This window comes from Colobus angolensis, unplaced genomic scaffold (genome assembly GCF_000951035.1).
Source record: "Colobus angolensis palliatus isolate OR3802 unplaced genomic scaffold, Cang.pa_1.0 Scaffold64, whole genome shotgun sequence".
Classification (NCBI taxonomy): Eukaryota; Metazoa; Chordata; class Mammalia; order Primates; family Cercopithecidae; genus Colobus; species Colobus angolensis.
Window position 1 is genome coordinate 3015392 of NW_012120043.1, and position 11321 is coordinate 3026712.

The 11321-nt window shown below is 62.8% G+C and overlaps 1 protein-coding gene across 2 annotated transcripts in view; it reads left to right on the plus strand.

The window, feature by feature from the left end:
- THOP1 (thimet oligopeptidase 1) overlaps positions 1-10710 on the plus strand; it is a 20286-nt gene extending 9576 nt beyond the window's left edge. Inside the window, exons 5-13 of one of the 2 annotated variants that reach the window (XM_011964070.1) lie at positions 2092-2252; positions 3858-3993; positions 4381-4747; positions 5179-5380; positions 7215-7401; positions 7551-7679; positions 8814-8950; positions 9311-9484; positions 10230-10710. In XM_011964070.1, coding sequence (XP_011819460.1) covers positions 2092-2252; positions 3858-3993; positions 4381-4747; positions 5179-5380; positions 7215-7401; positions 7551-7679; positions 8814-8950; positions 9311-9484; positions 10230-10385 — 1649 coding nt within the window. In that variant the 3' untranslated portion in view covers positions 10386-10710. The remainder of the gene's footprint in view (positions 1-2091; positions 2253-3857; positions 3994-4380; positions 4748-5178; positions 5381-7214; positions 7402-7550; positions 7680-8813; positions 8951-9310; positions 9485-10229) is intronic. The other variant, XM_011964071.1, reaches the window with a different exon arrangement.
- Positions 10711-11321: the final 611 nt, after the last annotated feature.

Here is an 11321-nt window from a genome sequence, read left to right on the forward strand (position 1 = left end):
ACACCCCCACCTCCCGACACCCCTATCTCCTGTTACCACCATCTCTGGCATTACGTTCCTCGTGCATTTTGGAGCGGTCACACCCAACCAGAGCAGAGACCTGTGAGTGTCCATCACTCACACGTTGTCATGCACTCGTTGCCATGTCCGTGGACGACTTCTGCCGCCCTCACTCTCTGGGAATCAGTCGTCCTGCTGTGACTCTGAACCTTCCCTCCTCGCCTGTCTTCTTATTGATTTGTTTCTGTCCATGTGCATGAGGCTTCTGGCTTATTCCCGGGTTATCATTCATTGTCATTTATCCCAGTGCTCAAATCGTCCCACGTGGACCCTCGAGATCCCCTTCAGACAGTCCCCATGTCCCTGTAATGCACCTACTGGCCTCTGAGCCCACTCTCACTGTGGGGTGCACAGTGCCGCAGGCTCGGCCTCTGAGCCCGCTCTCACTGGTGGACATTTGGTGTCGCACGCTCGTCCCATGCTCTCCCTGCCCAGCCCTCAGTGCGCCATTTCTTGGAGGAGTCCTGGTGCCTTTGAGTGGATGGTGATTTAGGCACCAGGTCTGTTCACCGCTGCCAGGGAACGGCGTTCCTGGACACGCGCACTCTTCTCTTCTGTGTCTGTGTATGAAATCCACAAGTGCAGTGGGGCGTGCCGGCGCACACCTGAGGTCCCAGCCACTCGGGAGGCTGAGGCAGGATGATTGCTTGAGTCTGGGAGTTCAGAGCCACAGTGAACGTGAACTGTGCATTCATGAACTATCCATTGCAGCCTGGGCAACAGAGCAAGACCCTGTTTCTAAAAAAATAAACTTTCATGAGTCCACTTTCCAGCTTCTTTTCCAGTCCAGCGCTGCTGGGCCCCCGGCCGTCTCCCTTGCTGTCCTTTAACTCCCGTCTCCGACCGCCAGTGTTGGGTGACAACCCTGTCGAGATGGAGAGCTGCTATCTGAAGTCCTGTGGTCCTTGGAAAGGACGTCATGAGGTCCTGGGAGGCCTCCCCCTCGTGCTGCAGTCACTCGGCAAACAATTGCCAGACCCACGCTAGTGCTAGGGCACAAACGGGAAGGAGGGGGCTCTGCAGACCACGGGACTCTCAGCTCCCTCGTCATCACCCACACCCACGGGCTGGCCTCCCAAATGTCCCCCATCTGCCTCTGGCCCCCATCCCGGTCATTGTTTCCACCCTGACCGCCCTGGGGTTGGGGTGAGCCAGTCTTTGCATCGAAGCTGCAAGCCTGAGGCATGGTGGCCTGGTGGCCCTGGCATCTCCCGAGCCGTGAGGTGGGAACCCCGGAGCCTTTCAGTCTGGGATGCTGCCGCCCCCACCTCTGTTGGGGCTGTCGGGCGGGGAGCCAGGTGGGAGGGTGTGGCTGCCGAGCAGTGGGGTGAGCTGTGTCCTGCCAGGGGTTTTGTGGGTGGAGAAAGGAAAGCGGGGCTCCAGTGAGAAGATCTGAGAGCGGGAGTTGGGTCTCTCTGGAGGGGCACACTTGAAAGTGGCCGAGCTGTGGGGCTGCGTGCTGAGATCTCAGCTCTGAGCGGGAGGCTCTGCCTGGGGGTCGTCCTTCAGGAAAAGCAAAGCAGGACCCCCCTCTCCACCCGGGGCTTCCCTCTCCGCCCAGGGCCCAGCGTGCTTGGCGCTCCTGCTGTTTTTGCTTTTGATGGGAGGCACTGCCTCTAATGCTGGTTTCCTTGTGCAGCGGGCGGGCCACCCTTCCCGCCGCCCTCCTCCCTTCACACACAGGGTGGTGGCGGCGCCCTGGAAGCCCACGCTATCCGGGGGTTGAGCTTTAACTTCTCTGGGGCAGGAGATACTGCTCTGAGGGTGCTGGGGGCTTCCTGGTGGGGTTAGAGGGAGGAAGTGAGAATCGTGACAGGTGGTGGCCAAGCTGTGGGGGAGCCAGGGGCTTTCTTGATGGGGTTCGATGGGGGACGTGAGAATTGCAGCTGAGGGTGGCCAGGCTGTGGCTGCTCTCCGAGGGCCCCCTTGTAGCTTTCCAGGCAGAGGGGAAGCCCACCCTTCCCGCGCGCACACTGTGTGGGCTGTGGGCGCCTCAGCCCTGTCAAAGCCAGCCTGGTTCTGTCCCCATAGGAGGGCTCCCCGAGGACTTTGTGAGCTCCCTGGAGAAGACGGAGGACGGCACATTGAAGGTCACCCTCAAATACCCCCATTACTTCCCCCTCCTGAAGAAATGCCACGTGCCCGAGACCCGGAGGAAAGTGGAGGAGGCCTTCAACTGCCGCTGCAAGGAGGTGAGGAGGCGCAGCCGGGGGCCCCAGGACAGCGGGTCTGGAGCTGGTGGGGCCCGTCTGCCGCACGCCTGTGAGGTGCCTCCAGGCTTCGCCCTTGGATGGCCTCCGGATCTCCCCGGCCAGGCCCAGTGGCGGGCAGAGACCTCCCTGTGGGGCTCCGCCACCCCCTGGAGGTGTCTGTGCTGGGCTCCGCCCAGACCCTGGGGCCACAGCTCAGGGCCCAGTTCATCCTTCCCAAGATGAGCCTCCTGCTGCTGCTCTGAGCATCTGGCCACGGCCCGTCTCGTCCTTCCCTGGTCTGGAGCCGCCCCTCAGGTGTGTCTGCTCAGATCATTCCTCTTGTCTTAAATGATGGTGCCCGGACCTGAGCCTGGGTCCACAGGTGGGTTGTGACCAGGCCTCTCGCTGTGACTGGCGTCAGACGGCTCTTCCCATGGGGACGTGTGTCACTGTCACTGTCCCTGACGCCATGGCGTGGTCAGTCAGGTGGCCTCTGCACTTCTCCCGTTCGCCGTCTGGAACAGGCAGGAGCTCTGGCGGGCCTCCGTGGTCCCCTGACAACACCGTGTTGGTGCCCGTGTGTCTGGCGAAAGGGGGCTACGCACCGATCTCTGCAAAGGGACGGGCAGGCACCGATCACTGTAGGGGGGTGGGGGACGGGCAGGCGCCCATCACTGTGGGGAACGGGCAGGCACCAATGCGGGGATGGGTGCGCACCGATCGCTGCAGAGGGGGGCTCTTCACTGTTTAGGGACCGGGAGCTCGGTGGGCTCAGATGGGATGTGGCTGCCCTCTGCAGGCTGGCTGTGAATTCACATTGCTGTAAGCCTGAGTAGGCAGACCTATGGGCTGGGAACACCTCGACTTTCCCAGTGCACCTCGGAAGGTCAACTGGGCAATCCCATCCTGGTCCCCAGGCTTGGGTCCTAGTGGCAGAGTGAGGGCCAGGCCAAGAGGGAGCACACGGGCGGGCTGCGTTCCAGGTCCCAGGGGATGTGCCGCCTCAGAGACCTTGCTGCTGGCGGTTGGCCTGGCCCCCATTTGACTGGCTGCTCTGCACGCACCTGCCTGGTTACAGGTGGGTTTCCTGTGAACCCAGCACATGTGCTGGTGGGCACATCTGTCCAAACAGGCCTCTGTTTCTCCTTGTAAACGCGTCACATGGGTTTTATGCATTGTCCCCCCGCCCCCACCAGCTTGGTTGGCAGTGCCAGTCCTCAGAAGTGAGGCCGTGTGCATGTCGTGTGCCGGTGGCGATGGGCAGAGCCCCTGAGACTGGGAACCAGGGCCTGGACATGGGGGGGTCCCCACATGCAGCAGTGATGCCCTAGAGGCTCCTCGGACAGCCCCTCGTCCCCACACCATGTTCCACGTGAGGCCTGAGAGTCGTTGGCACCCCTTCTGGTTCCAAAAAGGACTCGAGCGATTATAATGACACTTGTGGCGTGGCCAGAAAAGTTGTGTAGGAACACAGGCGGAGAGGGGCAGGGGCCGGAGATTAGGCGGAGCTGGATATCGAGCCCCTGGCCCCGGGACAGGGCGTGCTGGCCCTGAAGGTGGAGGGAGTGGCGCCCCCGGGCGACAGTGTGGTGGTGTCGGTTGCAGGAGAACTGCGCCATCCTCAAGGAGCTGGTGACGCTGCGGGCCCAGAAGTCCCGCCTGCTGGGGTTCTGCACACACGCCGACTATGTCCTGGAGATGAACATGGCCAAGACCAGCCAGACCGTGGCCACCTTCCTAGGTAGCCCTTCCTTCCGCCTCCACCGGCTCCCCTGGGGGAAGGTTCTCAGGGTCACCCCAGGGGACAGTCGGGGCTACCCCTAGATCCCTGTCCTTTCCCTCCATGAAGAGGGACTTCTGACGCCTGCCCTGGCTCCCTCACTCCCCTGGAGGGACCCTCACAGAACAGGGAAGTGCCCAGGCCCTGGAGTCAGCTCCATGCCTGCACCCGGCTCCGCCGCCCCTCACCCTGAGCGCGAGGATACTGGGCTCCTTGAGGGGTTGCTAGGAGCTGCGAGCCCTCCCTTCTGAGCGGGGAGGCTGACGAAGTCGCGGCCACGGGCGCGCAAGCCCAGGGCCACGAAGGAGCCCACAGGGTGAGAGGCCCACCTTTCTGCCCTCCCCACAGATGAGCTGGCGCAGAAGCTGAAGCCCCTGGGGGAGCAGGAGCGGGCGGTGATTCTGGAGCTGAAGCGTGCGGAGTGTGAGCGCCGGGGCCTGCCCTTTGACGGCCGCATCCATGCCTGGGACATGCGCTACTACATGAACCAGGTGGAGGAGACGCGCTACCGCGTGGACCAGAACCTGCTCAAGGAGTACTTCCCCGTGCAGGTGGTCACGCAGGGGCTGCTGGGCATCTACCAGGAGCTCCTGGGGCTGGCCTTCCACCACGAGGAGGGCGCCAGCGCCTGGCACGAGGACGTGCGGCTCTACACCGCCAGGGACGCGGCCTCGGGGGAGGTGGTCGGCAAGTTCTACCTGGACCTGTACCCGCGGTGGGTGAGGGCAGTGGGGGCGGGGGGTGCACCCAGGCCCTGGGTCTCCTCAGAGCCCGGCGTTCCTGTCTGAGATGGGAAGGAAGTCGTTGCCTGCTCCACGGGGCCTTGGGGATGAACCCGAGACGTAGCACCCGTGGGCACACCACAGGGGCCGAAAATGCGGCTGTCCCTGTTTCCGCTCTCACTCGGCCACCCAGACAGGGCGCAGCTCTGCCCAGGCCAGAGTCTTTTGAGGGGGAATGGCAGCCGTGGCCTGGCCGTGGTTTTCATGCTGCCCTGTGCCAAGTCGCCTCTGCTGAGAGGGAAGTTTAGAACCTCAGAGGTACCCGGTGTTCTCGGTTATCAGTCAGGTGGGCTGAGGGATGTGGAGTCAGGGACCTTGTAGTGTCTCTAGTCCCCACGGGGCCTGACACCGCCTCCTTCTCCAGGGAAGGAAAGTACGGGCACGCGGCCTGCTTCGGCCTGCAGCCTGGCTGCCTGCGGCAGGACGGGAGCCGCCAGATCGCCATCGCGGCCATGGTGGCCAACTTCACCAAGCCCACAGCTGACACGCCCTCGCTGCTGCAGCATGACGAGGTGGAGACCTACTTCCATGAGTTTGGCCATGTGATGCACCAGCTCTGCTCCCAGGTGGGTGCGGGGCCTGGGCAGGAGCAGAGGCAGGGGCTGTCTGTGGTCAGCGGGATCTAAGCCCGAGGCTTCGGCTTCCGGCTCTCTCTGCGCCCCGCCCGGTGGCTCCTTCATCCAGTGCCACCCAAAGATGGTGACTCCTTCTCATGCCCATGTCCTGGGGCTGCCGCAGCACAACACCACAGACCAGGGCTTACACAAAGGGCGTGATTTCCTCGTGGTCCTGGAGACTGGAGTCGGAGGTCACGGTGTCAGCAGGGTTGGCTCCCTCCAGGTCCCTCCCTGGCCTGCAGACGCCACCGCCTCCCTGCATCCTCATGCGGGCGTCCTGTGGGGGTCCTCGTCTCCTTACAGGGACCCCAGTCACGCTGGATTGGGGCCCGCCTAGCAACCTCACTTGACCTTAGTGTCCTCCTTAGACATCCTGTCTCTGAGTCGTCACATTCTGGCAGGGTGTGGCGGCCCACGCCTGTAATCCCGGCACTTAGGGAGGCCGAGGCGGGCAGATCACCTGAGGTCAGGAGCTGGAGACCAGCTTGGCCAACATGGTGCCAACTTGTTGCAAGCACAGTCAGCTGTCGCTCCTCAGAAAGGCTCTGTCCTGTGAAGTCGCTGAGAACGCTGAGAAGTGCATGCAGAGCCGTCCCTCCGACCAGGGCTGGCTTCCCAGGAGCCTCTGGTCACGTGTTTGCCAACTGATCATTCCAGAACCTTACCGTGTGTGTTTTGGGTTCAAGACGCCTTACTGCTGTGCAGCGCTGATGGGTTCACATTGAACACATGGCCAGCAGCTCTGTCACCCACGCCTGGCCGCAGCTTGCACACACAGGGTGTCCCCCTGAGGCACATCATGGCCTCCTGGTGCTGAGGGACACGAGACAGTGCGCTGCACAACTCTTGGGACTTTCTAAACCCAAAATGCAAACACCGTGCCCCCACTAGACTGAGGAAAGGACGCTTGCTCACAAAATAAGCTGAAGCGAGAAGACAGAGCGTGGCGCTGTCTGAGGACCGTCGGAGGGGCTTCTGAGGAATGCCACAGTGCTGGCCTCTGGTGTTTCCGTGGGTCTTGGTAGGCGAGTTCGAAAACACGGAGTCCAGGAATGAGGGTCGACCGTGTGTCCGCCTTTCCTGGCTTCCCCGCCACAGTGTTTGCACAGCACTCGTAGCCAGCACACGCGTGTGCATATCCACACAGGTGCCTGCACAGGTGCCCACGCACGTGCCTGCAAGCCCACTTTGCATGCTACTTTCTGCGTGTGCCTGGCGCCTGGCATGGTGAGTTCCTCGGTGCAGTCTGTTGGGATGAGGAGCATGGCTGTGTGGTCCTTGGAACGGAAAAGCCTCGGTGTTGCAGAGAGGACCTTGAGGATCACCCAGGGGTTCCCTGGCCCTCGGCTGCCAGCCACAGTTCCAGCAGGACTTGGTCAAGGGCTGTGCCTTTAGGGAAGGTCCCACACACACACAAGCAGGGAGATGCAGCACGCCTCACAACGTCCTGACCTAGACCTGGCCATCCCCAAGTCCCAACCCCTCTGGGGTGCAGAGCTTTCAAGGAGCAGCGGCTCTGTGGATGGGGGGAAGTGTGGGTGGCCTCCAGGAACAAGGTCATGTGGCCGACATCTTCAGGTGTGTCCTGCTGGCACAGGCAGCCAGCAGCAGCCCAGGAGCCTCGGGGTCCTGGTCGTTTTCCAGGTTTGGGGTGGGAGGGTCAGGCCCAGCACGTCACCTGTGCACCTGCCCTGTTTGCACTGTGGCAGCTGACACGGGCCACGCTGGCAGGAAGGGGCCAGGCGGGGCCTGGGCATTCTGAGGCTCTGCCCCACCCCTGCAGGCGGAGTTCGCCATGTTCAGCGGGACCCACGTGGAGCGGGACTTCGTGGAGGCGCCTTCGCAGATGCTGGAGAACTGGGTGTGGGAGAAGGAGCCACTGCTGCGGATGTCTCGGCACTACCGCACGGGCAGCGCGGTGCCCCAGGAGCTCCTGGAGAAGCTCATTGAGTCCCGGCAGGCCAACACAGGTGCACCCGCCCATCTGGGGAAGGGCGCTAACTTCAGGGGTGGCGGCACACAGCTGGGGCCTGGCATGTGCCGGGGAGGCGGTCAGAGCTCTGGGCAGAGTGGGCTGCGGCAGGTGCAGAGGCCAGCTCCTTCCTCCTGTCCCGCCCAGGCCTCTTCAACCTGCGTCAGATCGTCCTCGCCAAGGTGGACCAGGCCCTGCACACGCAGACGGACGCAGACCCCGCCGAGGAGTACGCGCGACTCTGCCAGGAGATCCTCGGGGTCCCGGCCACGCCAGGTAGCCACCTTGAGCCGGGCACACCCTGGAATGTGGGGCCTCAGCTGGTTCCCTGGGAAGGTGAAGGGAGTTGGTCCCCATGCTTCACTTAAGTGCAGGAGTCCCTGCTGGGGAGCCGCGGAGCACGTCCCAGGCTCCTCGGGGGACAGACCCAGCCGAGATGCCGCTGCAGGCCCAGGGTGGAGGGCAGGTGTGCGGCCCCAGCGCCCAGGAGGGGTGTGTTCCCTAGAGCCTTTGCTTCGAATGAAGCTGGCGTTTTCTTGATTCAAATGTGTGACACATGCTTTGTAAAAAGCCTGGAGAAGTACAGGGAGGCCTAGGAGTTTCTGATCCTGATGATGATAAGTGGGCCCTGTTTCCATCACACCTGTTGTCCTGTGTGCATGTGTGTTCACACACGCTTGCAAGGATCCAGAACTTGGAAATACAGCATGATTTTAACATGGGTGGTATTTTGCTGGCTTAATGCTCCATAGACTTTAAAAAATCTTTTCGGCCGGGCGTGGTGGCTCAAGCCTGTAATCCCAGCACTTTGGGAGGCCGAGACGGGTGGATCACGAGGTCAGGAGATCGAGACCATCCTGGCTAACACGGTGAAACCCCGTCTCTACTAAAAAATACAAAAAACTAGCCGGGCGAGGTGGCGGGCACCTGTAGTCCCAGCTACTCGGGAGGCTGAGGCAGGAGAATGGCGTAAACCCGGGAGGCAGAGCTTGCAGTGAGCTGAGATCCGGCCACTGCACTCCAGCCTGGGCGACAGAGCGAGACTCCGTCTCAAAAAAAAAAAAAAAATCTTTTCAAAAGCGTTTTCAGCAGCGTGGCCTGTGCTGTTGCATGGGCGTGCCTTGCTTTATTGACGCAATTTCATAATGGGGACGTTTGCTTTGTGGCAGCTGACAGCCCCATTAAATGAGCTCCTGTCCTTTCAGGAGAGGGGCAGAGAGAGACTTGTGGCCCTCGCGTTGTGGCTGGCTCTGGTTCTAGAAGTATCCGGCTGGTTCCTGCCCTCGCTGTGATCCTCCAACTTCTCCCCATTCTGGGCGGGGGTCTCAGGAGCCTGGCTGGACGTCTTCTTCTGGAGGAGGGGCGTGGGGTGGGGGCTACCGCGTGAACCCCGTCATGTGTCTGTCCCAGGAACCAACATGCCTGCAACCTTCGGCCACTTGGCCGGTGGCTACGATGCCCAGTACTACGGGTACCTGTGGAGCGAGGTGTACTCCATGGACATGTTCCACACGCGCTTCAAGCAGGAGGGTGTCCTCAACAGCAAGGTACGTGGGGACCAGGGACAGGGAGGGCGTCCTGAACAGCAAAGCACGTGGGGACCAGGGAGCGGGGAGGGTGTCCTGAGCGGCGGGGTGGGCCTGGGCCCGGGGTGCCGGATGAGCCATCCCAGCCGAGGCACCCTCTGGTCTTGGTGCGGTGCTGCCCACAGGTCCCCACTGGGCCCTGCAGGAGGCTCTACACTGTCCCCTCAGGCCTGGGGCTGTGAGTGCTGGGAGCTCCGTGTCTTCCCACACGAGTCCTTCCAGGATCTGCGTGATCGGCTTCAGAGCCATGGACTGACACAGACCCGTCTCTGGGGAAGGCTGGCTTGGTGTTTGCCATTTATTTGCTTCTCCAGCCTCCAGTTTCCTCACTGTGAAGTGAGGCCTTTACACCGTGTGAGCCTGTGCCTCCCACTGACTTGGTGCGACCCAGGCTCAGGGCAGCCGCCAGAGTCCCTCACAAGGAACAGGTGGCTACCGGCTTTGAGGGCCGGCCCTGCCCAGTCTAGGTGCAACATTGCACTGGGCAGCCTGCAGGTACCTCGGGGCCACCAAACCCAGGCGCTCAGCTGCTCCCTTTACAGAGGTGCAGAGGCCAGGACCTGGGGGAGCAATGGTCCGACAAGCCCCTGTCTTCACAGCCCTGCAGGGACCTGCCTCCCTCCTGAGGCAGCCTCCAGCAGCTCCTTCTGCTGCTGAGGTGGGGGGTCCCGCCTCTGAGGACCGGCCAGGGGCTGGAGAGGTGGAGTCCACCGGGCTGGGAGCTGGGACTGTGGCTGCCTGGCTCTGCAGCCTGCAGTCCACGCAGGCTCCTGCAGGGCTCTGGGGCGTTTGGGGTCTCCTTGGTGGCCGGCTCCGGCTGCCTCGTGGTCCCCTCCTTGCCTCACCTGCCCGTAGTCCCGCCGTCACAGGGATAGGCTCGAACCCAGGCCTTTAGGGTGGCCCAGAGCGCGAGCAGCTCCCACCTTGTCTAGCCAGAGGCTCACCCACTTCTGTTCATGGGCTCAGCCTGGGATTTCAGTGGGGGCTGATGGGGGGAGCCACCTTGGGAGTTTGGGGAGTTTGGGGCTCTGCTGGCCCCTCAGTACGCACCCCCGCTCTGAGATTCTGATGAAAGGCGCCTGCGCTCCCCGAGCCGTGCTGATGCAGGCGGCTTGCAGGCCTCCCCGGGATCCTGGACGGGGCTGCTCCGAGGCCCCTGGGCGAGGGTGTACAGACTCCCGGGGTCCTTGGCCTTCCTCCTGGGTTTCCACCTGGCCACAGTGCCCTGTCTCCTTGGCAGGTTGGCATGGATTACAGAAGCTGCATCCTGAGACCCGGCGGCTCCGAGGATGCCAGCGCCATGCTGAAGCGCTTCCTGGGCCGTGACCCCAAGCAGGACGCCTTCCTCCTGAGCAAGGGGCTGCAGGTCGGGGACTGCGAGCCGCAGGTCTGCTGAGACCCGGCACTGCGACTGCCCTGACTGGCCCGCGCTCCTGCCGCCCTGGTGCCTTAGCCCCTGGCCCAGGATGGGGCAGGCTCTGGCATAGCGCCTGGGACTGGCAGGGTGGCTGAGCGGCTGTCTCTTGCCTCTTGCCTCTTGTCATTGTCTGTCCCCGCCTGGTGGCCCACCCGGCTAGAGACGGCGTCCTCAAGACATCTGGGGGGCTCTGGTGGCCACCAGGGCCTTGTCTTTGTTGCACTAACACGCCCCTCCCTGGGAGACGTCCCTGGTCAGGAGATGGCTCTTCTTTGAGATGAGATCATTAAAAGGAAACAGAAAAGGAGAGAGGCTGCCTGGCCTGCTCGCTGGCTCCTGCGCTTTTTTGTCCAAGGACGGCTGGATGCCGGGTCAGGGTCCGGCCCTCGGGCTGTTGCCACACCAGGCCCTGGATTGGGACTCAGGTCCTTGTTGGGGGCGGGGGAAGGAAGGCCCCGTGGCTGGGAACCCGTTCTGCCAGCCAGGCCAGCCTGGGGGGTCTCAGAGACTTCTGCTTCCTGGGAGACTTCTGCGTTGTCATCCTGGAACATTCCCTCCCCTCCCTGCTCAGCTCTGGCCGTCAAGGACCAGGCTCCGCTGGTCAGACAGTCTGGAAAGCCAGGGCAGCCCCTGTGCGCACAGGCAGCCGGGGTGGGGCGGGGGTCAGCCGCTGCCCACCCTCTCACCCACGGGGGAAGGCCTGGCTCACTCCGGCTTTGCAGGCAGAGTCTCTGGGGGTTCCTGTTAGACACGAGTGAACCAGGTGAACCAGGGCAGCTGTTGGAAGCTCAGCCACAGCCCTCGTCTCTCATGCCCGTGGGGACTGCCCGTGCTTGCCCTCCCTGGCGGCCCCACTCCCCTGCTGTGGGCAAAGTCTCGATCGGGGGTGCAGGGTCGAGGGGGCGCTTCCTGGAC